Raw genomic sequence first — 24,792 nt, forward strand, 5'->3', positions numbered from 1 at the left:
TGTTAGAATATTAAGTGCGGATATAAACGTTCAATCCAAGAGCAGGATTTTTATTTTAAAAAAAACAACTAAATTCTTTCCCTTGAAAAGTTCAGATAGTTTAATATATAGCCAGCAGTCAATGATTGGTAGTTTCCAGTCATTTGTATTTTCCCCCTAAAGCTCCCAGGTAAACAGAAAGGACAGCTGAAATCAGCAATAAGTCAATTATTATCTAGCGTTGTAAAATTCTTTGTCAATTGAATTTATTTTCCTGAAACCAGAAATGCCAATGAATGATTGGCACACTGATATGTGGTCACGCTTGATTATATTAATAGCTTTCATGAGTATGTGATCCAAAACAACACCAGATGTTGATCAAGTTTTTGAAACAAAACTAGCCCATAACTTTCAGAGGTGTGCTTTGAGATTTGGGGGCAATTGCGACTTTTTCTCACAGTTCTGAATTTATATCTCACAGTTATTTATATCTAGCAATTCAGACCTTTTTTTACTCAGAGTTGGGGGGGAAAGTAAATTGTGTGATTAAAAAGTTTCAGTTACTATATATATTCCATGGCGGAAAAATTACTTTCGTACCTTGCATTGTTCAAACAATGACACTACATTTAACCACCACACCACATTCTTCTATTTTAAAATCTGTATGGAAATCTGATCTCCTGTTTGCAGCCATGTGTATTTTGCATAAGGCTTTATCTGATCATAAAGTGTCAGCCATCAAATTTCTGCCTTGTTTCTCTTTCTCACTGTGAATGAGTAGTGGGAACAGTGTGTTGACAGCTTTTAGTAAAAGATAATGGTACATGTGTGATGGGTGTAAAGTGTTTCCTTCTTATTAGGCAGTGTGTGTGTGTGTGTGTGTGAGAGAGAGAGAGAGAGACAAAGAGCGAGAATAACATTAACCTAGTCAGTATTTATAAGTGACTTTATGAGATCTTTATAAACTTCCTTATCGTTCCCATCTAAATGGTGTATATTTCCAGTAATATGTACTGGAGTAGGAAAAAAATTAAATCATTAGTTATGGATTTTTTTTTCCATTACGACAAGATTATCTTAAAAAAACCAACATGGTCTCTTTTGACTTGGATTAGTAACTAACCACCAGGCAAAGTCCCTCCAGTCCTTGCATCATGTTTGTGATTTCTGCATGAACAAACATGGCTCACAGATATTTAGAGCACTGATTTATCCACAGTTGTTAGATTCAGTCACATTTAAGGTCGGCAGAGATGGAAAAATAAAACACGGGTGTATTTGTCAGTGGATTCCTCACAATCAGACTTAAACCGGTTCAAATACCAGCAGAGCGAGTTCAACAGGTAATAAAAGCGTAAAAGAGGGAGGGAGAAACAAAGAAAAACATGTAGAAGAGGTGGAGACACATTGCTTATGTTAACTAACATGATGAAAAGCACAGTGAAAGGCTTGAGGAAGACAGAAAGGACTGGATTGCACACCTTTCACATTGTCTTGTTGGATACACATCTAGACTGGAATATGTGCTTCAGGAGCGAAGCGAACTTCAGAGGCTCGTGAACATCTGGGTTCAGCTACTCTTCAGCTCATAGGTAGTTGCATGCTTTTAGAATTTTTTTTGGTGATTTTAAATTTGAAAGGATCACTTTTAATTTTGAAGGATGTGATCTTAAATGATAAGTCAGTAGTCTGTATACAAATGTAGAGTAATGATTAGTCATTAGTTCACAAATGCAGGTACAAGATAGGGCTAGACGTCACATGGCTATATTTGAATGACTAAAGTTTTTGAGTCAGCTTTGAGTCCAATTACAAAAATATATGTTCTCTGGTAGTGGTTTCATATGTTGGTGTCAAACACCCTCTTAATTTTGAATTATTTTTTTGTATTCTTTCCTCCAAACTAAAATTCCTAAATCATATTTTTGCTAAAAAAAAAAAAAAAAAAATTAATAGGCAGCTTAATTCTATTATTGCAATGTGACGACATGCCCCACAAATGGTGTGTTTAATGAATCATATCTTATTTGACTATATTTTGGCAAACAAAATATACAACAACATTTTGTTGTCTTGTCTTCTTAAAAAGAACTGACTTTCAAAAACAACCCTACACTGTGAAATTCAGTGTGATTTAAATGTAGGGTGTGTTACTGTCATAATTGGTGACAGGTCTCAACTGACTTTATCTGGTTTGTGCTAAACCTGTGGGTGTGTGCTTTCAGTTTGGCAAGTCATTTAGTCCAAAATATATGAATTATACCTGCATAAACATGTTTTAAAAAAGAACCTGTTCTGCATGTGCTCAATTAATGCTCCTAAAAATGAATGTTTTGATAAAAGCAGACTGTTTTAAATGGCCAGTGGGAAAAACCTTTATAGTATGCAAACATGCAAACATAGACTATTTGATTCTAGAACATCTCAATTCAACCTAGATTTTACTCATTCATATTACACATCATATTCAATAATCATTAATTTTCAAACAATGTGCTTGTTTGCTATGAGACGTTCCCATTTTGTGACTTTCATGACTTGACTCATAGAGTTAAAGCTTAACCATAAGCACACAGAATTAATCTGGGATCTGTACAGTATTTAAAAACCATTATATTCTGGTTTGCTTTTCCTGTATAGTCAGACTTTAGGGTTTAAGTCAAACACTCTTTTGGGTGGTGCACACTAATTTGAAAACCCTGTAATTTTATGTACATAACATAATCATAAACTTGCAAATAAGAACAGTAGCCTGAAGTTTACAAGTGTACAGTGTATTAATTACAAACACGAGATTACATATGAACAATGTAAAACATGGGACAAAAATAACGCCGATTTACCCAGTAAAGCCTGACATATAAAATAATAGACAATTTTTTTTTTATTTTTTTTTTTAACAAAAGAGTTTACTGGACATTTAGACAAAGTATATTAAAAGAAGTTTGCATGTGTTTGGCTCATATATAGGCGAATGTGGAGCTCTAATTTGAGGAGGAATAAAAAAAAATAGCAATTTGGTGTGGTGCTAATATTTACAAGGCCAAAAAGTAAGATGAAATTCTGATAGCTTGTCATTTAAACCAATGAGATCTTTGTAAATATTTTTTAACTTTTTAGTTGTAACTCCCAATAATGTGTCTTAGAAAAAAAGTTTTATATGTTATGTTGTTATGTTGTGGAGGCAGAACATATAATATAATGCAAAAAATGCTTACGTTTTATAATGATTTTTTTTCTAAAACTAACTTATGGATAAATCAGATAAATCTAAGTTGATTCATTCTAGTTAAGTATTTATTTTGAAAAACTGCTAACAACATTTTTTTTTTACATTTAATTTTAATTTTAAAAATAACTTTAAAAAACTCTGTAAAGATTTAAATGTAAAAGGTTTTCAGAATTATACTAAAAGGCCCTTTACTTGCTATAAATTATAATATAAAAAAATTATAAATTATAAAAACTGTAAATTATTATCAGACAATGTAGTAAACTGAGTACAACAGGACTCTAAGTAAAGTTTTATCATTTTGAAAATGTAGAAGCCTTTGTATATCAAATATGAAGCAGTAGGCTTAAGGTTAAAAATGACCCTGGGTTCAAATGCTGAGTCATTCAAGGCCTATAATGGAATTAAAAGAAAAACAAGCAATAGCACTAATGTGTGACAGACTAAACTCCTGTTCTCGTCGCACTTGACTGCTAATGATGCAATTTAGTTAGCAATCTTCACCCTTGAATTATATTGCTTTGGTGTTCCGAGTTTATTCCTGAGCAGCTTTACATACACAAGCTCTTAAAGATCACACACCTCTTTTAAGTCTCAGAAGTTCAAATCTGTTACAGAGTCTTAATGAAATGATGCCTGTTGTGAAAACCATCTATTGTGTGGTTCCATGAAGAATCTATAACATCCTTGGCAACTTTCCATTGCACAAAAGGTTCTTAATTGTGGAAAATGGTTCTTTAGATTATTAAAACGTTCTCCACTCTAAGAAAAAGGGTTCAATGAAAGGTTCTTTATGGCCGTTGATGGTTCCATGAAGAACCTTTAACATCTATGGATTATTTCCATTGCAGAAAGGTTATTTATAAAGATTCCTCAGATTATTTAAATGTTATTCACACTAAAAATGGTTCTTTTAAGACTGATAGTGTATTGTTCCATCTTCCCTCACAGGTTTCTCTGCTCAACACTTCCATTTTCTCTTAATCTGCTCCCGTGGATCTACATGATGAGTGACAGCAAAGAGAAACCCAAGGGCAGCAAAAAAGGGACCAAAGTCAAGCCAAAGCTTGAAAGCAAGGGTAGCTTCAATGTGGGAACTTCAGAGCAACGGAAAAAGCCTCTTAGGAGAAGCCGCAGCAATGATATGGAAAACCGCCATCATCAAAGTAGCCGAGGTAGAGAACGGGACCAGAAAGAGGGCGGAAGGCAACAACGGGGTCACAGCGAGGAGGGAAGGAAGCGAGACCACAACAATGAGCCTGGACACCACAAGACCGAGCAACCCATAGATGATCTGCTGGACACGGAGTGCATCGTGTGCTTCTGCAGCTTTGACAATGTCTTCAAAGCTCCCAAGTTACTCTCCTGCGGCCACACATTCTGCTTGGAATGCCTGGCACGCATCAATGTGAGTTCTCCAGAGATCAAGACGTTGTCTTGTCCGATCTGTCGGGAGCAGACGGAAATCCGACACGGTCGAGATCTACCACATTTGGGAAATAACGAAGATATCTTCCGCAGACTTCCGGCCGAGATGCAACGGGCGCTTTCTGTGCGCTTTAAACGCAGCGAGGGCAAACTCGTCCTCAAGAATCCGCCAACAAACAGCTCTTTTAATACCATTTTAAATCTGCCGGTGTTTAAGAAGAAAGAGGAGCAGGTCAGCAGTAATCCGCTTGGAGTCATGGAGGAAGGTCTCAGCCAGGCCACTATGATCGACGTGGGAAGGCCGCCAAGCAGGATGAGGGGTCACATGAGAAGGATAATGTATTCCAATCAGTGCTATTATGCTGTCGTTGCTGCCATCATCGCAATCACTGTGGGTTTAATGCTGGTGGGCATCTTCACTTTTGTGTTGCCCTATATGCAAAGAACAAATAGTCAATCTCAGAACCCAACTTCTCCAAAGCCTTGAGAGATGAGGAAACTGACAGCGCACAAGAAGGATGACGGGCAAAGCAAAACAAGCTTGTTGCACTGAACACAACACAGCATTTTTTGCTTTTGTGTAAGATGTTTCAGACAGGCTCGATAGGAATGAACTGGAAAAACTTGAACGTATGATGCACTGAAGTCTGTTGAGCGCGGACGTATTTTGCACAAACTGAGACACTGTTTTGGAAAGGTTTTTAAGAGCAAGAGGCAATGAGGATGTCTATTCTGACCAATGATTAACTGTATGTATATGTGTGTGTATATATATATATATATATATATATATATATATATATAATTTTTTTTCTTAAAGGGCTGGATAATATTATCATACAATATTACTATGTCACTTGATTTTGTGAAGAATTATATATTTTCATGTATTTCTTTTCTATATGGTTTCTGGTATTAACGCTGAAGGACAAAAATGTGACAGCTCGCCAATGCAAATCACCTCAGTCTAGAAATGTACATGGCAACACTAATGTAAGCTCATAAATGTTCTTTCTTCTGTTAGAAATACATTTATTATAAATAGATACTTCTTTGACATATGCTGCACATGATGTAAACAATATACAATGTGTATTATTATACTGTATGTTCATTTTGTATTTTTATTTTTTTGCACAAATTTGGAGAGGCCAAAGTGGGAAGTAATAAACGTTTAAGACCATTCTCTATTTGAGTGACATACTACCTACAATTACAACTTCATTCAGAAAACATCTATAAGAATAAATTTGATATTGTCAATGGCCTCCCAAAGTCATAGACAGACACATGACTTACTCACATGCTTACTCACATATGCACGAGAATGGGTGTTTCCGCAGGACTGCAGTATCATAGGGGTAAAACTAGTGAAGGCCTATAACTCTACATACATATACGGGCAAAACAGCAGATAAACCGAAAATATGTTGCAGGTCTGCTCTGATAGCAGAGTAAAAACAGTGCTCAAATGAAAAGAGTAAAATGCAAGTAACTTACATAGGTTGAACAAATATGGTAGAAAACATTTATTTGTCAATGTCAAAGACATGCATCAATAAACTTGCGAATTTAGGACAACATGGATAATACTAATACATTATTTATCCCAATGTTGGTCTATGTGTTAGACTGGTTCTGCTAAATTCTTTCCCTTTCTGGTCAGTCCTGTTTTGCAGTTATCACTACAGACTAGGTATCCATCAAAAAGAGAGCTCAAATTCCCTCCAGTGTATATTCTATACAGTGCAGACATTTACAAATTACATTTTAGACTGATTTGCTTTCTGTTAAAATGCAAGCCTGTTTCTCCAGTTCTCCATTCCACTGCTTTGTCCATTGAAGGGTCATAAGGAGATGGAGCATCAAAATTTAGCTTAATATGCAATATATTATATTCATTTCAAAATGTAGCATATTTGGCACATTACTGCGTCATCATAACTGTGCAAAGGCACACTCTTATATTTATAAACCATAGCTATCTGTCAGCCTGTCAAGATCATCTAGGTTGGAGGCTATATTTTTGCACTTTAAATGGTCTTTATAGCCTACATAGGCTACACATTTCTTTTTATATATTATTTATATAGTAAATTATTTATTTTAATCCTAAATTGTGAGATTTTTATTTATATAATCTTGTTTTTATAAATAAAAAAATAAAAATAAACAAATTATCTCGAAAAAAAGTTGACTATGGTGTTCTCGTCACGTAACCAGCAATTGACAAATCGTCAATATTGTTATTACTATCATTATTATAAATGGACATTTCATATTATGTTTTTAAATGTCGTAAAGATTATTGGCCTTTGACTTGTGCAAGCGGTAGCCTACGTTCCTAAACAAATTGGGTTGCAAATTCATTTTTCTGGTTTCCCGCAAGTGCCTTAAAATTAAAGGTAGTACCCTGTCATCTAGAAAATAACCGTGTAATTAGCACACTGTGTACACGAGGGAGTCATGTGAAGTACACGATTTTTGCACACATGCGGGTTGTTGAATAACCAACACCCCTCGATCTGACGCAAGTCGTGTAGCGAGGCTCCACATAACGCTGGGTAAATTGTGCCATTAAAGTTCTGGCTCTGGCGTTGCTCAACCCCTCTTTCAGCACCCAAAAGTGATTTTAGTCGGCGTTAATCGTAAGGACTGCATTTAAAAAGGACCACGAGAGTCCCAAAAGAAAGTGTGCGATGGCTTCGACTCCCTCCGCTTCTGCCCTGTCAGCTGTTCTCCGGTGTCAGGGGAATATCCTCGCCCGAAAACAGGCGAGCAAGAAGCGGGCTCCCGCCTCAGTGTACGGGCTCGGGATGACATGTAGAGGAGACTCGGTCAAATCTTATTTTCGCTCTCTATGGGGATTCATATTTCACAGGGAGCGAGTGGAGATTCCCGGAGTTTTGACCATTTCAGCGCGATTTGAAACGGGTTGTTCGGGTAAATCTTCGAGAGGAAATAGTGAATCCAAAGATCTTCTGGTCAAAAGCTCCCTAAAGACTGACAACAAAATCTTAACCATGAAAGTATCAAGTGAACCAAATCAATGGCCAAAGACGAAACTGACGTCGGATAAAACTTTTGCTTTTAAATCCCAACGTTACAGTGTTTTATCCAACAACAGCCTGGTTCTTCGACTGGATGGCACTTATTTACGAAAACTAAACTCAGATTATCCATGCACTTGCTGTATTTGTATAGTTTGCGCTCGGAGTAAGAGCACGCTAAACTACAGTAATGTGAATCCATTGTTTTCTCTTGGCTTTTTGTGGATTTTAAAAAATAAACTGATATATTTATCAACCGCAGTGTCAGACAGTGTGCGGAAACTTGGAATTGGCTGGAACCAGCTTCATCCGGATGTAAGTTGTCGCCGGTGTGGTTTTAAAAGGTCACAAGATGTCAAACATTTAACCTAATAATAATAATAAAAATAATTATATATTAATAATAATAATAATTCTAGTATATATATATATATATATATATATATATATATATATATATATATATATATATATATATATTAATTTCTAAATTTTAAATAAATCTCCAGGAAATGACGACATGCTATTCAAAACTATTAATAAAGGTGGATTTTCCTGTATTAAAGTACAGAAATTATATTAGCTATATGTTTTAAGAGTCAGAAGCTAGAACATACTGCTATGGTATAGCTTAAATGTTGTATAACAATACTGTTTTCTTTTTTGTAGTGTGATAAGTTTAGTGGATGTGTCAAATGTACTTCTGAACATCACAAGGATCGACCTAAGACACTGGAAGGAGCTGAACCTGGGGAATGAGTTGTCTTCTAGAGACTGTGGATGGCATGCACTTCTCACAAATGCACTTTCATAGATAGATAGAATGATTGATTGATAGACAGAACTATAGATATATGTAAATGTATAGAATGTCAGTAATTGCACTCTTATGTTCTTTCATGTGCTGTCTTGTTTACTTCAGCTTTATGGGATGTATTGTATTGTTTTATACACTGTCTACTTGATTTTGCACTGTTATTGCCAGACAAATTTTCCCTTTGGAGTAAGAAACTATTATTACTATACAAACTGCTGGCCATCTTCAGCTTTTCTAATCTGGTAACTTAAAAAAAAAAGTATGAATAAGAATGTTAAGTGAACAGGAATCTGATGCTGCAATGCTTGTTTGACTTTGTTTATTATTAAATAGGCCACATAATAATGCTTCATTAAAAACATCAAGAATTTGTGTTTTTTTTTTTAAATAAATTTTACAATCTTACAAAAAAAAAAATTATCTTGAGATTTGAATCTGACTCAATAAAATAAAAACAGAGCCCAATCTGGCTCTATTCTCATGACTTTTTGATTACTTCCATCTATATGTCTGTCTGTCTGTCTGTATTGGATTTCTATCTGCATGTCAGGAATAAATATACAATAATCAACATTTGAAGTTTATCAAAAAAGTTTATCAATGTTGTCCTGAGACAAGAGTACATTTTGGTTTTAGGTTTTAGGACAACTTTGATAAGGTTTTGATCCACTTCAAATGTTGACTAGCTACTGTATTATCCTGCAAAAATCTTGAATCCTATTATTTTATTGCATCTTAACAGAGTAGTTGGTTTTATTAAGTAGCATGCATTTTCAAGGCTTAGAAAACTCTAATTGCAGGTGATATCCAAACATACAATGAATGTTGGATCATTTTATGATTTAATGAAATTCATAAGTTCCAATTTAGCTACGTCTGGCACAAGACTTTTCTAACTGAGGGGGACACCTGTTTTCAGAGACCCTACTAATAAATTTTGCGGGATCAGCATAAACACCACGAGGCCTTATGATTACCCACATCACCATCCCGCCCCACCATGACGCCACCCGGAAGTCAAGTACTCTTGCATTCTCGAGCAAATCTTGAAGCGTATATGCAAAGGCAGGAAGTTTACCGTGCTTCAAATTAACGATCGTTTAACGTCTTTGCCACATTAGATTCATATAAATTACTTGGATGAGTTGAAATGGGACATAATCTTTAATGCAACGGAAGTATGTCTGTAGAAGACGGGAAACATGCCAGAGTATGAGAGCGCGTTGACACATGTAAGTATATGTTGGCATTTTTTACGCATCCTAGTGTTGTTTAATCTCAGCCCTCATATGTGATGAACCGAATGGTTTAGTCTCCTACTGTTTAACTGTTGTGGCTGGAAGGAAGAGCTACAGGTGAGATTGTTGATCGACGAAGGGATCTTCTTCATAACTCGTGTCCATATTTGCTCTTACAGTGCAGTATTTCTGACTAATAAAACGGGCACACATATGCATGCTTTTTCTTTGCTTAATATCTGTTAATAATGCTTGTTTTACAGGCTCTGCAGAAATTCACCATGCCACTTTGGATAGAAATGTCTATATCAGAATCCTGAAACCTGAAATATGTCTTACTTTCACCTTCCATCGGTGTAATGTTACATATTGCTTCTACAATAGTGAAAGCTGACTGAAAAATATGCAAAGCATGTGAATAGAAGAAAAAAATAATATCCACAAGACTCTTTTTCACATCCCTTTATCAAACCTTCCTGTTCTACATTCCCATTTCTTCCTTCCTGAATCCTCTGTCCTATCACACATCAGGCCATGCTACGCAAAAGAAGTCCTCTTATCATTTGTGGTGCTTTCGTATTTGTAGCATGGAACGTTATTCTTTTTTTTGTCCTCATGAGACGCCCTTCCACTCAAGGGGCTCTAGACAGCCCGGACGAACTTGGTAACAAGGGGGACAGAGCTGGAGGAGACCAGTTTGGAAATATTATGAATGAAGTGATGCGTGTAGCTAATGCATTTGAAGCTGAAATTGAATCGCAGAAGAAGATCCTATTGCAAATCCAGAGCCATTGGTCGGTTTGGGAGAACAAAGGTGGTGTGACAGCTGCTAAATCAAAATCACAAGCTGAACATTCAGTTCCGGTGGTCATCCCTATTTTAGTCATTGCCTGTAATCGTGTGACCGTGAAACGCTGCCTTGACAAACTCATTGAGCACCGACCGTCGGCCGAACTCTATCCAATCATCGTGAGCCAGGACTGTGGACACGCAGAAACGTCTGACGTGATCGCCTCGTATGGCAGTCAGCTGACTCATATCAAACAGCCTGATCTTTCTGATATCTCAGTACCTCCACAGTATAAGAAGTTCCAGGGTTACTACAAAATCTCACGACATTACCGTTGGGCATTCAACCAGGTTTTCAACACCTTTTCATACTCCTCGGTTGTTGTTGTGGAGGATGATTTGGAGGTAACTTAAACTGCAACCTTTTAATACACATTGTTTGTATAAACTCTATTATTAGAAGAACACTTAATACAAAAAGTGAAAACATGAAACCCATTCATACAAAATATCATTAATTGTTGAATTATGGTGAATGGTGAATTATTTTCTTTTGTTGATGGTATGTTTTATTACTTTCACCAGGTTGCCCCTGATTTTTTTGAGTACTTCAGAGCACTTCATCCAATTTTAAAATCAGACCCGACTCTGTGGTGCGTGTCTGCCTGGAATGACAATGGCAGGGAAGGATTTGTGGACCCTGGAAAAGCAAGCCTGTTGTACAGGACAGATTTTTTCCCAGGCTTGGGCTGGATGTTCACAAAAGACCTCTGGGCAGAGATAGAGCCCAAATGGCCGGCCTCGTTTTGGGACGACTGGATGCGCCAACCCAGTCAGCGCAGAGACAGGTCCTGCATAAGACCAGAAATTTCCAGAACTTTAACGTTCGGTCGGAAGGGTGTGAGTTTAGGGCAGTTTTACGACAAGTACCTCCGCTTTATTAAGCTCAATACCGAATTTGTGCCTTTTACAAAAATGGACCTTTCTTATTTAGAAAAGAAGAAATATGATGAGAGTTTTGAGAAGGAGGTTTACAGTGCTTCGGTTGTCACTGTGGAGGACTTGCAAAGTGGGAAACTAACTGGTTCTGGCCCATTTCGGGTGCAGTATTCTAGCCCTGACAGTTTTAAAACATTGGCTCGCAATCTTGGTGTGATGGATGACCTGAAGTCAGGAGTCCCACGAGCTGGGTATAGAGGTGTAGTTCATTTCCTTTTCCGTGGAAAGAGGGTCTATTTAGCTCCACCAGCAGGATGGAGCCAGTACAATCCGAGCTGGAGTTGAAGTGGGCTTCGCCTACATCACAGGAATTTTTTATTAAGATGTGAAACACATGAAAATTCTATTGCATATTACCTGTTCTGTATCACCTTGCCTTAGAATTCCATTGTGCTGCTTAATAATGGAAAAAAACTCTAGTAAGGGTTTTAGAAAAGAGATATAATACCAAAGATGATAACATATTGATCACTCAGACTTTTTGCCTCAGGTTTCATTATTTGTCTTTATGAAGTCAGCTAGGATTTATCTGAGAACTATGTCACCATTAAACTCACAGATTAAACCTAAATCTTATGCTGACCAGCTATACACATTTTTCACAGAAAGTATATTTGTCCAGGAACTAAAAATTAGGGTAAATATGTTTAAAAAAAACACTTATTTTTAATACTGTGAATACTGCTCTAAGTGCCTTTGAATGTAGGTTTTTTTGTGTGTTTTTTTTTTTTTTTGCTTCACATCTGTCTTTATTTTTCACTTTTTTGTCACTTTCACTTTATTAAATTGTGTATGGTTCATGGAATAGTGTTTGAAATATGTGAGGAAAAATCATTTGACACTTATGTTTTGTGTTTTACTTCTATTATTATGACTCATTTATTGCTCAGATAAATAAAATGCTAATAAAATAATACACTAGAATATTCATAACTGCAGCAACAATATTTCAATTCAGTCATAAGCATACAACAAAAATAATTTACATATAAAAATAACTCAAAATAATGAAAACATACTAATACGGAGGGTTAATGAAAAAGAAATAAAAATAAAAACAGCAGATCAAAGTTTAACATTTCAATTTACGTTACCAAATAAAATTGTATCTATTTATTTTGTTAGCAATACGAGAGTCAAAGAAGAAATTGAACCATAAATACCCTAAAACATAGTTTAGAAATACTATTTTTTCTTTTGTGTATGAAATTTACCAAATAAAAAACATGACTATTTATTAGCCACACAAACGAGTCATTACATGAGTCACTAAAACGTTCCCACGCTATTACGTTACACGACGTCAACTACAGTAGCTCATTAGTCCTAAAGGGTTTCGTTTCGCGTTTTATATTTACCTCACTCGTATATCACATTTCGTGTTGTTGAATGGCGGAGGGAGTACGATGTTAGCCATGGGGTAAAACTGAGGCGTATAATGGACTTTTGGCGATTATTTGTCATGTAATCTTCATATTCTTGAGTTTATCTTTCAAGGCACTTTTAAACTCATCAAACCGGTTTATTTATTTGCTGAGAGGCATTTGCAGTAGCGAACAAACTAACGTTACCACAGTAAATAATGAAGGCAAAGACATTTAAAATATAGACAAGTGACGTTACTTCTTTGTTTCGCTTCAGATCTGACAGTTTTCGCCTTGTTAATCGTCAACATTTGATCTCGGATATACGGAGAGGCCTGTAAATGGATCCAGCGGTTTCGCGTGAATGTCCTGCGGGTTCAGGAGCACTTTCAGTGGAGGAGAGAGGAGGAAATCAGCCGGAGGAGGTGACGGACGAAAGCAGAGAAGCTGACGGGGAATCCGAGGAGACAGAGATGGAGGGCAAAGACTCTGATAGATCTAAATGTCAAGATGAAAACTCACTGCATGGAAAACTGACTGAGGAGGAATTAGATCCTAGAATCCAGGTAACGTTAAACGGACATTTAAATTAGCACACTGTGCTAACATCTCACACAAGTCAAGTCTGCTTTATTGTCAATTCTTCCACATGTAAGTTACTGTACAGTACATATATACAGAGAATCGACATTGCATAACTGTCAGATCCTTGGTGCATACAGATAACCCTAACAGTAGAGCCTAAAAATCTAGATCAAATATAAAATATAAGATACAACTATACAATAAGAGCATGTAAAAAGAGACATTATAAAAATAAAAATAAAGTTAAATAATGCAGCGCAAGGCACATGGCAGATAGAGTGCAAACCAGTGGACAAACAGTGAATATTTTTTGTGCAAATAAACCACAACACTATTGTTGTGATTTATTAATATATATCAATATATAAATCAAGCCCTCTAAGCAGACTATTTATCAAAGCATAATTAATAAATGATTAACATATGTTTTAATGCTTAAAGGGGGGGTGAAATGCTATTTCATGCATACTGAGTTTTTTACACTGTTAAAGAGTTGGATTCCCATGCTAAACATGGACAAAGTTTCCAAAATTAAGTTGTACGTTTGAAGGAGTATTTCTGTTCCAAAAATGCTCCTTCCGGTTTGTCACAAGTTTCGGAAAGTTTTTTTCGAGTATGGCTCTGTGTGACGTTAGATGGAGCGGAATTTCTTTATATGGGTCCTACGGGCACGTCTGCCTGAAGAGCGCGCGCTCCCGTATAGCAGAGCAGAGACGAGACATCCACTGACCAGAGCGAGAGCATCGCGGAATGTCACAAAAGAAGTGTGTTTTTGGTTGCCAGGGCAAGACAACCCTGCACAGATTACCAAAAGAGAAACAGCATTAAGGGACCAGTGGATGGAGTTTATTTTTACAGAGCATCAACGGAGTTGTGCAAGTGTTTGTGTTTGTTCCCCTGCATTTCGAAGATGCTTGTTTTACAAACAAGGCCCAGTTTGACGCCGGATTTGCACATCGTTTATTTCTTAAGAATGATGCAGTCCCAACGAAAAAGGGTCACGATCGTGTGTTGGAACCGCATGCGGTGAGTAAAACTGCCTCAAATATCTCTGTGTTGTTAACTTGGCTATCGCCGCATAAGCACATTAAGTAAACCACATGCGATGTTGTCATCAAACTGCACTTTCCACATGTACAGCTTAAAAAAAAAAAAAGACGACAAAGTGGAACTTAGTCATTTTCCAAAACCGCTAAGCAAATATGTACAGTTTAAGTACATACCACATAGAGACGTCGTTGCTGAGGCTGCTCTTGCTAAATTTCAGCCTCTGGATCTGATTCTGAATCATAAATATACTCTGAATCTGACTGTTAGCCATGGTTTGTTTTGGTTGTTTTTTTTCCTCAGCTTCCAAACGCTCTCAACGCAAAAGCTTACTCGTGCTCTTGATTCTTTAGCTCCGCCCACACGTCACGCCTCCAGCCGGTCGTGTTTTTCCGGGAAAAATCGGTACAGACTATCTTTCTCTTATGAATATAATAAAACCAAAGACTTTTTGGAGTTATGAAGGATGCAGTACTACTCTATAGGTACTCAAGATTAACAGGATATTGAGTGAAAACGAGCATTTCACCCCCCCTTAACAGCTTTGTAGTTCATGGACATTCAGTTATGAATGTGCGTTGTGAATCAACATTTTGTTTTTGAACTATTTGTATGTGCAATATAAATAAAAAAAGGTCAAACATTTTTATTCTTTACTAGTATATATATCTTTACATGTTTTATCTATTACTATTTTCATTTATTATTACGTCATGAGAATCATACGTTATATTTTATTTAAAGAATCTAAAATATCTTTTTTATGTTCTTTGAAGTCACCACCCTTTGACTCCTGGATTCTGCATCTGTGCATTTCGGGCATTAATATTATATTACAACTGATAATAATGTTGGTTATCATAAAGTTTCCCCAAAGGTATTTTCATGGAGTTTATTGTGATCTCCGTGACTCTCCAGTTTCTGGCTCACCCTTATTTTGGCTTGAACCAGCAACCTTTAAGCCAGCAGCCAAGATCATTTACCATTAGGCGACTATGACCTGCTGTGTTTCTGTGTCTAGGAGGCACTGGAGCGTCTGAACGAGGCAAGTGAGGAGATCAACAAAATGGAACTGGAACTACAAGTATGTGAAAATTTTTTCCTGACCTCAAGGACATTTGGGACTGTTTTTTGCACTTAAATATATGCTTATTATTATGGCTCTTTGTCATTTAATAGACACTTTTAATTCAGCGTACAGGACTATAATCTCAGTTTTAGTTAGACTGTACTTTGGATCAAACCTGCAATCTTTCTGCTATCAGCCCAGATCAATAATTGAATATTAAGGGCACCACACCTAATGTTATATCATCATTACACACACAGTATGCATACATATTATACATACATATTATAAATATTTTATATATATATATATATATATATATATATATATATATATATATATGTATATACACACACACACACACACACACATATATATATATATATATATATATATATATATATATATATATGTGTATGTGTGTGTGTGTGTGTTTTTTTTCCATTATATTTTTTTTTTAGCAATTTTAATGTTATTTGTTGTAATTTAATTAGTTATTTTTTTTATGTTTATGTAATTTTTATCTTAGTTTTAGCACATCAAGATGACCTAAATTAGTTTTAGTTTCAGTTAACTATAATAACCTTACACCATATTATGCAGATAAGAGAAGGCTTATATGATTCTCTCTCTCTTAGATGGCAAACAAGATGAACACTCATGATTTACACACTTTATGTTATTATTATTAACTTGTTGTGAATGGCTTGTGTGATTTGTGAAAAACATTGTTTTTGTTGTCAGGAGGTTCGGTCCAGCCATAGGAGGATAATGAGTGACTCTGTGCTTAAACTCAAGGCGAAAAGTTCAGAACTGGGGTCCTGCATCGAGAAGGCCAGACCTTACTATGAGGCACGAAGAAAAGCAAAAGAGGTGGACAAACACTCATCTTTAGCTCAGCATTGAGAAAAACAGTCATACTTTATAACTATTATTATTAATTTAAACAGGTTAAAATGTTATTTAGTTGTTCATGCCAAAACATCATATCGTATTTTTGCCTGTTTTTCTATGGCAACTATCAGAACCTTCATCTGATGAAACCTATAGTCTCTTAAATGCATTATGATTAGTTTCATCCATCTTAGGCCCAGCAGGAGACCCAGAAAGCAGCGCTCAGCTTTGAGAGAGCAGTGTCCATGCACTTGGCTGCTCGAGAGATGGTCCACGTGGCTGAACAGGGCCTCACTGCAGTCAAGACGCTAGATCCAACCTGGCAAGAGATGCTGAATCATGCAACCTCAAAGGTTGGCCAATTTTCTCTCTAGCATATCTTTACAAGTGACTTGAGCATGTTTTCTTGGACCTTTGTTTCATGACTGAATCATGCGGCAGATTTTTTTTTTTTAAAGAAGTGTCTTGTGCCCACCATGGTACAGCAAAAACAGATATATTGTGAATTAATTTACAATTTCAAATAACTAGTTCTAAAAGAACAGTTCTAATATGCTGATTTTCTGATCAATCAATCACTGTTAAAAACAGTTTTGCTGCTTAATATTTTTGTGCATTTAATGTATCCTTGCTAAATAAAACTATTAATTTCTTTCTAAAAAATAAATCTTACTGCCCCCTAACTGCTGAACAATATATTTAATACAGTATTTTTATATTGCGCAACCAAAAGCCTGTTTGACCTTTTTGTACATGAAAACATGTAACATTTGCACCATTAACCCCTCATTTGACCCAAATGTGAATGTGCAAGTACAATGAGGATGAAGTACGGTTTATATATCCACACAGAGTATATTTTGCACACACACACAGCATTGCACTGAGCTTGCCATGAGTGACTTGAAACTGTGCAGGTGAACGAGGCGGAGGAGGAGCGCATAAAGAGCGAACGTGGGCACATGCTTGTCACCCAGCTGTGTCAGGAGGCAGAAGCCCGCGTGCAGGAGCTGCAGAAGTCACTGAAGAGATCCATCGTCAAGTCCAAGTCTTACTTTGAGCTCAAGGCTCAGTTCAATGACGTTCTAGAGGTATGTTGAGCTGTTATTACACTTGCCTAGTGTTGGTGTATAAAAACTATGGATACTTGCTCAAATTTAAGGAATAGGTTAACCAAAAATGAAATCCTGTCATCATTTACACACCCTCAAGTTGATCCAAAATCCATGGCATGTTCCAGTAAAGATGTACAGTATAAAAGCAATCGTGTTCCATAGAATTAACATGAATGAGGACCGATATTGCTGAGCTCCGAAAATCAGGGTCCCTGCAGGTTCTTAAAAAGTATCCAATTCAGTTTGACTCGTGAACGAGTCATTATCTGGCTTGGCTCGGTGTTCATCTTCAGTTCTCTCTTCACAGCAGTTCAGTCAGTGTACTGTTTGAGTAAATGAATTACTTCGGGATATTGGTTTGTTTGAACTCAGAGGGGAGTGTCAGCCACATTAAAAAAGTTAACAGCTTAAGTCATTTGTGGATTAATGCGTATTGGAGATGCGAACCGTTTAAAACGATTCAGTTCGATTTGGTGAACTGGTTCAAGAAGATCTGGTTACATCGAATGATTCGTTCGCGAACCGGATATCAAAACTGCTTTGTTTTGAACTCTCTCACAACAGACACGGAAGACAATGCTGAATAAAGTCGTAGTTTTTGCTATTTTTGGACCAAAATGTATTTTCAATGCTTAAAAAGAATTCTAACTGACCCTCTGATGTCACATGGACTACTTTGATGATGTTTTTCTTATCTTTCTGGACATGGACAGTAGACCGTACACACAGCTTCAATGGAGGGACTGAGAGCTCTCGAACTAAATCTAAATGATCTTAAACTGTGTTCTGAAGATAAACGGAGGTCACACGGGTTAGGAACGACATGAGGGCGAGTTATTAGTGACATAATTTTTTTTTTTTTTTTGGATGAACTATCCCTTTAATTCAATGTAAACTCTTGTGGCTTCTCTCTTGTCTCAGGAAGGGATATATTATGATATATTAGTACATAAACCAATTTCACTATATATGAATATATTGAATAAAATATGTCTTGAGTATTTTAAACTTAGTTAAAAATTAATTTTGTAGTTGAATGTGTGACCCAGAAGTGAAATACAGTTTTAGAGTTTTTAGCAAAAATAAATTGTAAAAAACATGATATAATTTAGCCAGATTTTTTTCTAGCTATGAAAATAGCTGCAGAAGCTGTCAAGCAAACAATGTATGACCCAGCCTGTTTAATTAAGCAAAAGAATCAGCAATTTGAGTATGGGAATGTTCTGTGTGGATATCTGTTTTAATTTTATTTACAGTCTCTAAAAACTCCATCCATAATCCATATAACTTTTGCACTATATTCCAAATCTTCTGAATCCCTAAAAAAATATTTTTAGATGAACAGGCTAACTTTTGTTTTTCAATTTTGAATGATTCACTGAAAATATTGTCTTCTACTGCAACATTAAGGGGAGTAAATGATGACAAATGTACATTTACAAATGTTGATTTACAGTTAAAATGTGTGAGCTAAAAATGATGTAAACATGTTTTTGCAGGAGCACAAGTCAAAAATTTTACTATTAGAGGAGCGTATTTCCAAAGCCAAGTTAAATTACTCCAGCACTCTGCGCCACCTGGAGGAAATCAGCGAGGAGATACATGCCCAGAGGGAACAGGACCAAACAAAGGATGGACCAATCAAAACGTGCAGTGGGCGGAGCCCTCCTGTAGGAGCAGAGACAACCAACAGCACAGGTACCGAAGGTGGAGCCTGTGGAGGCCACCCAAGACCAAACGATTGGGTGTCTGGAAAAGAGGGTGTGGCCAATACTAGAGAGTGGGTGGATACGCATCAGAACTCCAGGTGGGTGGACATGGGAAGAGCAGAGATGACACGGTCTGGTTCAGACTCTCTTTCCATCGTCAGCCTCCAGACCATCATCTCTGATCTTGAAAAGTGTGACTCAGTTGAACACCTGGGCCACCTCAGCAGTGACATCAGTCTCTCAGGTGAAGAAGGGGAGAGATACGGGACGGAGAATGATAAGAAGCTAGTGAGGCAAATAAACGCAGACATTTCGGAGTTCCTCAAACAACACATAAGAAGTGTCAGTTTATGAGTGCGTCTATAAATAATGCTCGTTATATATTTTCTACATTTTCCTTGATGATTTTTGAGCTTGATTCTTGACTGACTGAGCAATTTTTTTATTTTTATTTATTGTTAAGCTTTTTATAAGTACTTGTAAAGGAGAAAGACCAAATTAAAAATCTTAATATATATATTTTTTTCTTTATTTTATTTATTTATTTTTTTGAGAGAGATGATTTGGTATCTCAAATCAAGTGGTAAAAGACTGACAATATTTGTAATGGTAGCAACCCTACAGTTTGATTAACTTAATCATAAATAATATCATATATTTCTTCTTCATCCTGATAAGCAGTTAATGTTTTTCTATGCAAATGTATAAAACTGTGTCTTTATAAAAACAGTCTTATTATAATCTCTATAGCTGACATGATAAAATAAGTCAGTTTTGCTCTCCACTTTAGTTCGCTTGACACAAACTATTTGAAGGTAAAATGCCTTTAAAATGAGGTAAAATTATTTTCATTTTAATGTTCTTCCATGCTGACTTTGAAATAGTGATTCACAAAAAGTGTTTGTGCTCAAGTGACAAATGGCATGCATGAGGTTTGCTTTATATTCATCTCGTTTGCATTAGTGCACTCTGGCCTTTTCATCAGAAGAAACATTCATTCCGACCGAAATACAGATTTTGTGCAGTTGAAGAAATTAAGGGTTTATTTTCAGTGGTGGGATTCTAAAACTAAACATTTATGTTTTGCTGTTTAAGACAATCACTATTTTAATTTAATGAATTTTTAGGTGTCTATGAATGCTATTTTTTTTAATCATTATTTGATATTCTGTTCATTCAGTGTGCTTTATACATCTTTAATAACCCTCAGTGTGAGCACTGGAAGTTGATATTATTGTCTTTATTAGTGTTCTGTATGAAGATGTGCACAGTGGTGACATTTGCAACTTCTGATGGAACAATAAATATACATATATTATTTTTGGGATTTTGAATGTCTTTTTAAAAAACGTTTTTAGTCATTATATATATTTATTTGTGTGTGTGAGATATATATGTATATATAACCACACTAAGATCACTAACTAACCACACAAGATCACATTTATGTACATTTTAGTTATTTGTTTTTGGTTGATTTTTGATTGATCTTACATGAAGAAAAGTAAAAGATATAAAAACAGAAAAAAGGCACTGACCTGTACCTCTGTGTTATCTAGGTGTTGTAAATTAGATTCAGAATGTATCGGTCAGCAAATGGCGCTCCTGATGTTAATAAACTGCCACCATCAAAACAGGCTTAGATCTGTGAGGGCAGAGCACTCTCTCCTCTAATAATGAAAGTTAAGCTCCAGCAGATGACTGAAATAAGACACTTTGACTGTAATTTATTCTCTCTGAAGTCATCCCTGCAGTCTTTCTCTGGCAATTTGTACCTTCCCGTCAGCACAGCATCTGCTACCTTTCTGACTCCTGAGCTATTTAGATTCTAAAAAAGAATGAGACAAAAATATTTCACACAGTGTGGTTGCAAAATGTTCTTCCTTTCCCCCGGTCTGTGTATAATCTGATTGTAGCCTTTTTCCTTTTTGGATTATTAAAGTTAACTATTTGTTATAGTGATGGCAGATTTGACATTTGACAGGCTACTTGACATCTCAAGTTCAGTCAAGACATTTGCTTAATTAAGTTGTCTCCATTCTGCTAACACCCCCCCCCCCCCCCCCTTTGTGAGCATTGGCTTGAGAATAGACTATTCGAAAGGATTCATCTCTTCTCAACTATTAATGAGCAAAGTATAAATAGACGGCTATGCCCATAATGAATAGCTTAGAGGAAGAGAAGACGGTCCTGGAGGAAGGGAAAACTAATATAAAATGTATATTTCTAACTATGTGCATATGTGTTTGCGCATGCATATTTACTCTGCAAAGCTCTATGCAAACAATATATTTGAAAGGTGTTATATAAATAAATACTATTGTATATTCAGAGGCCAATTGTGACTAAAAATAAAATTGTTCTCTAAAGGAAAATATTGTGCTTTATTGCAAACCGTTGTGGATAAAATCGATACTTAAGATTTTTATTAAACTTTTATTATATAGTATTTAATAATAGTAATTATATATATACATATATACACACACACACACGCAAACACAACACAATTCTAAAAAATAGAATCTAAAATACAAAGTATATATAAAGAAAAAAATAATTTTATACACTTGATGACTCGCAGAAGATGACTCGGGATGCAAGGATAAAATGACGCTTTCTCCATGACGTCACAAGTAAGTGAGATTGAGGAGGGAGTGGAAAAAGCGAAGGAAGGAAGGAGGAAGAGGATGAGCGCTGTGTAGATAATGTTTCTCTATGTAGCCTGTGATTTACACCTGCGATGATTTAAAGCAAAGCAATACAGATCCATCTCTAAAAGCCATAAAGCATTCCGCAAATGTGATGCACAAATTTGCACAATCAAGGTGACATCGCGCTTATATTGGGTGGATGTTATAATTAAACTCTCCGTGAACGGATATTGTGTTTATTTTCTTCGGGTCGGTCCTGCTTGAGCTGCACCGGGCCTTTGCTGTGAGTAAATCACTTTTACGTGATGTCTTGGCTTGTTCGAGTTTCGCTTGTGTTTTGCATGTGTCTTATTTGATGTAGTAGCTCGCAGCTGATTTTTCCTGTATGTTTAACAGATGTGGTTTGTTTAATGAAAGCCCGTTCTAATATGCTTTGCACGGGACATAAAACTTCACAAACAGCGCGCTTGTGTAGACTAACTACAGTACGCTGAAGCTGACTACAGACGCAGCCATGTTGATATGGATATATCCAGGGATCTCCACGAAAACATTAATGTTTAGAGTAGAAAACGTCACATTGTATGCAATATTAAACAGCAGATAGCGTTATTATAAGAATAAGCATCAGTGTTGTCTTTTTCTGGGGGTCCGCTGGAAGTCCTTGTCCATGGTGCTGAAAATGTTCCCCAAACGGGACCATAACCTCCGAGCTAATATCACTTACATCATGACACTGTATCCGTTTTGTAAAGGTGCATTTTTACTGTTTAATATCTAAAATATAATTTATCGTAACAATTAGAATAATCAAAACGCCGACTTTCTATTTGTGTAACAATGCTGTGTTATTTATCGTGTTATAGAATGAAAGTTATAAAAGGGAATGTTTGATGTCAAAACAATTCAATATAAAACTAAAACAGAGAATTTCAATATAGTTGTTTTTAATTATTATATTTTAAAATAAAATAGAAGAAGAGTGAATGACTTAAGCACACACAGAGTTAATCATATAAAACAGCATCTTTTTATGTTTTTATCAGGAAAAATAAATATAAATTCCAACAATGTTTAAAAACAAATATTTAAAAAATCTTCTAATGGTGTCATATAAAGTTTGGCATTATCTGATGCAGATTCAACATCTGACATTCTTAAATTTAGCAAAACAAAAATGATAAATAATAATGAACTTACAACCCTATATATATATATATTTAAAATTAAATAAAATGTATGCATTTAGCAGATGCTTTTATCCAAAGCGGCTTACAGTGCATTCAGGCTATCAATTTTTACCTATCATGTGTTCCCGGGGAATTGAACCCCCAACCTTGCGCTTGATAAGGCAATGCTCTACCAATTGAGCTACAGGAACACATATATATATTTTCTTTTTTTTGTGAAGAAGAAGAGTAAATGGTGCATTCTTAATACAAACTAAAACACAAACCATCTTATTGATGCAGGTGATACAGTTGTATAAAGTCTTAATGCAGTTTGACTCCTAACCCTAGGGTTGTGGGTTCGAGTCTCAGGCTAGCAATACCACGACTTCGGTGCCCTTGAGCAAGGCACGAACCCCCAACTCGTGCTCGTGCTGTTCTGAATTAATGAGGTGGAGTGCTGTAGAGACATGTTTAAAGTTTAACATGTCCCTCTGATCCTCACCTCCCCGAATCATCTCCTGTCTCTCCCTACTGTTAGCCTGGAGAAAATCCCAGTCTTCACAGCCCTTCCTCCCTCTCTATCTGTCATTTCCTCTTTCTTTATCTATCTATCTATCTATCTATCATTGTAACATTGACCTTTTAGGTTCAGGTGTATTCAAAACAGAAGTCAGTACTGATGAAAGTGTGGTCTGTTCAATGCTTTGTCCTCCTGAAATGTTTTTTAAGATGCTGTGTGTGTGTTAGACCCGTGTACTTATGTTTGTTTTGCATGCTCTTGTTTGACCCACCCTAGATGTGCCTTTCAACTCTAAGAGTGGTAGAAGGAAGCTCATAAAATCTTTACGGTGCAGGGATGGCAAACTGCCTCCATGATGTTCACATCATCCTCCACCAGAACCATGTACAGTGTAATTAAATCAGACACCAGGTTATTATTATGCTTAAACATATCTAAATGCCAACTAGATCACATCATGCCACGAGCTGCTTAATTGCTTTGAAACGAGCGTGGATTGTGACCTGCTGAAATCAAACATATTATTTGTCATCTCTCTTTCTCTCTCTTCATTCTTGTTCAGATGCAGTAATGGAGCAGCTATTATTTCTTATAATTTTCTACTTGCTTCCTACTCTCATCTCGTCCATACATAATTCAACGACCGGAGGTAATGTGTGTGTGTGGATGGTTTCTGCTCCGTGCATGTTGAATTTAACACCACAGATTGTCTAAAGTGGCCCACCTCTATTGCTTTGTGAGATTAGAGGGTGTTCTGTTTAGATTGTGTAAACTGAGTTTCATGGATATCAAAGAGATATCTGCCCTCAGATATCTCTTGTTTCTAATAGTTTCAGCCGGAACTATAGAAAGAAAAAAAATGGATTGTCAAGTCAGTCTTCCCGTTTCATAGTGAAAGCAATATATAGCCTACACAATCTGAATGAATCAAAGCAATTCAATGCCTTATACAAGTTTACATGCCCCTTGCAAAATGTGAAAATGTTTATAGAAATATCTATTTTTTTTTATATATGTGAGAACTAATTTGACATAAAATGTGATTCATAAATTGCACAAGACAAAAAATTAGTAATACTGAATTTGTAAACCAAATGAATGTAAACTTTAAACACAATTATTTCA

The 24,792-nt window shown here is 36.1% G+C and overlaps 4 protein-coding genes across 8 annotated transcripts; all 4 read left to right on the plus strand.

Annotated features, from left to right (window-relative positions):
* The first annotated feature begins 1,447 nt into the window (after positions 1 to 1,447).
* LOC113086540 (probable E3 ubiquitin-protein ligase RNF183) lies at positions 1,448 to 5,398 on the plus strand. The gene is made up of 2 exons (XM_026255437.1): positions 1,448 to 1,577; positions 4,169 to 5,398. The coding sequence occupies exon 2, from the start codon at positions 4,221 to 4,223 to the stop codon at positions 5,130 to 5,132; it is 912 nt and encodes a 303-aa protein (XP_026111222.1). The 5' UTR covers positions 1,448 to 1,577; positions 4,169 to 4,220; the 3' UTR covers positions 5,133 to 5,398.
* A 1,801-nt stretch (positions 5,399 to 7,199) lies between these two features.
* LOC113086541 (uncharacterized) lies at positions 7,200 to 9,042 on the plus strand. Its single transcript, XM_026255438.1, has 3 exons — positions 7,200 to 7,861; positions 7,958 to 8,010; positions 8,365 to 9,042. The coding sequence occupies exons 1-3, from the start codon at positions 7,345 to 7,347 to the stop codon at positions 8,452 to 8,454; spliced, it is 660 nt and encodes a 219-aa protein (XP_026111223.1). The 5' UTR covers positions 7,200 to 7,344; the 3' UTR covers positions 8,455 to 9,042.
* Positions 9,043 to 9,611: 569 nt separating this feature from the next.
* LOC113086534 (alpha-1,3-mannosyl-glycoprotein 2-beta-N-acetylglucosaminyltransferase-like) lies at positions 9,612 to 12,223 on the plus strand. 2 transcript variants are annotated; one of them, XM_026255429.1, is made up of 3 exons: positions 9,612 to 9,744; positions 10,014 to 10,944; positions 11,125 to 12,223. In XM_026255429.1, the coding sequence occupies exons 2-3, from the start codon at positions 10,285 to 10,287 to the stop codon at positions 11,821 to 11,823; spliced, it is 1,359 nt and encodes a 452-aa protein (XP_026111214.1). In that variant the 5' UTR covers positions 9,612 to 9,744; positions 10,014 to 10,284; the 3' UTR covers positions 11,824 to 12,223. The 2 variants fall into 2 exon arrangements, with proteins under 2 accessions (XP_026111214.1, XP_026111215.1); XM_026255430.1 differs by lacking the exon at positions 9,612 to 9,744 and having other exon boundaries at positions 9,898 to 10,944.
* Positions 9,707 to 20,626, plus strand: LOC113086536 (SH3 domain-binding protein 5-like). 4 transcript variants are annotated; one of them, XM_026255433.1, is made up of 7 exons: positions 9,707 to 9,744; positions 13,180 to 13,468; positions 15,556 to 15,618; positions 16,348 to 16,476; positions 16,692 to 16,850; positions 17,415 to 17,588; positions 19,112 to 20,626. In XM_026255433.1, the coding sequence occupies exons 2-7, from the start codon at positions 13,244 to 13,246 to the stop codon at positions 19,673 to 19,675; spliced, it is 1,314 nt and encodes a 437-aa protein (XP_026111218.1). In that variant the 5' UTR covers positions 9,707 to 9,744; positions 13,180 to 13,243; the 3' UTR covers positions 19,676 to 20,626. The 4 variants fall into 4 exon arrangements, with proteins under 4 accessions (XP_026111218.1, XP_026111216.1, XP_026111217.1 ...); XM_026255431.1 differs by lacking the exon at positions 9,707 to 9,744 and adding an exon at positions 12,933 to 12,969; XM_026255432.1 differs by lacking the exon at positions 9,707 to 9,744 and adding an exon at positions 12,939 to 13,002.
* Positions 20,627 to 24,792: the final 4,166 nt, after the last annotated feature.

This window comes from Carassius auratus, unplaced genomic scaffold, assembly GCF_003368295.1.
Source record: "Carassius auratus strain Wakin unplaced genomic scaffold, ASM336829v1 scaf_tig00043294, whole genome shotgun sequence".
In the NCBI taxonomy this organism is placed as follows: domain Eukaryota; kingdom Metazoa; phylum Chordata; class Actinopteri; order Cypriniformes; family Cyprinidae; genus Carassius; species Carassius auratus.

Bases quoted from the DNA above. Each gene is read 5' to 3' on its own strand.
- LOC113086540 (XM_026255437.1), top strand. From the start codon at position 4,221: ATGATGAGTGACAGCAAAGAGAAACCCAAGGGCAGCAAAAAAGGGACC.
- LOC113086536 (XM_026255433.1), top strand. From the start codon at position 13,244: ATGGATCCAGCGGTTTCGCGTGAATGTCCTGCGGGTTCAGGAGCACTT. The intron at 13,469-15,555 runs GTAACGTTAAAC...TTCTGTGTCTAG, and splicing joins AATTAGATCCTAGAATCCAG to GAGGCACTGGAGCGTCTGAA. The intron at 17,589-19,111 runs GTATGTTGAGCT...ATGTTTTTGCAG, and splicing joins AGTTCAATGACGTTCTAGAG to GAGCACAAGTCAAAAATTTT.
- LOC113086541 (XM_026255438.1), top strand. From the start codon at position 7,345: ATGGCTTCGACTCCCTCCGCTTCTGCCCTGTCAGCTGTTCTCCGGTGT. The intron at 7,862-7,957 runs GTAAGAGCACGC...TATCAACCGCAG, and splicing joins TTGTATAGTTTGCGCTCGGA to TGTCAGACAGTGTGCGGAAA. The intron at 8,011-8,364 runs GTAAGTTGTCGC...TCTTTTTTGTAG, and splicing joins GGAACCAGCTTCATCCGGAT to TGTGATAAGTTTAGTGGATG.
- LOC113086534 (XM_026255429.1), top strand. From the start codon at position 10,285: ATGCTACGCAAAAGAAGTCCTCTTATCATTTGTGGTGCTTTCGTATTT. The intron at 10,945-11,124 runs GTAACTTAAACT...TACTTTCACCAG, and splicing joins TTGTGGAGGATGATTTGGAG to GTTGCCCCTGATTTTTTTGA.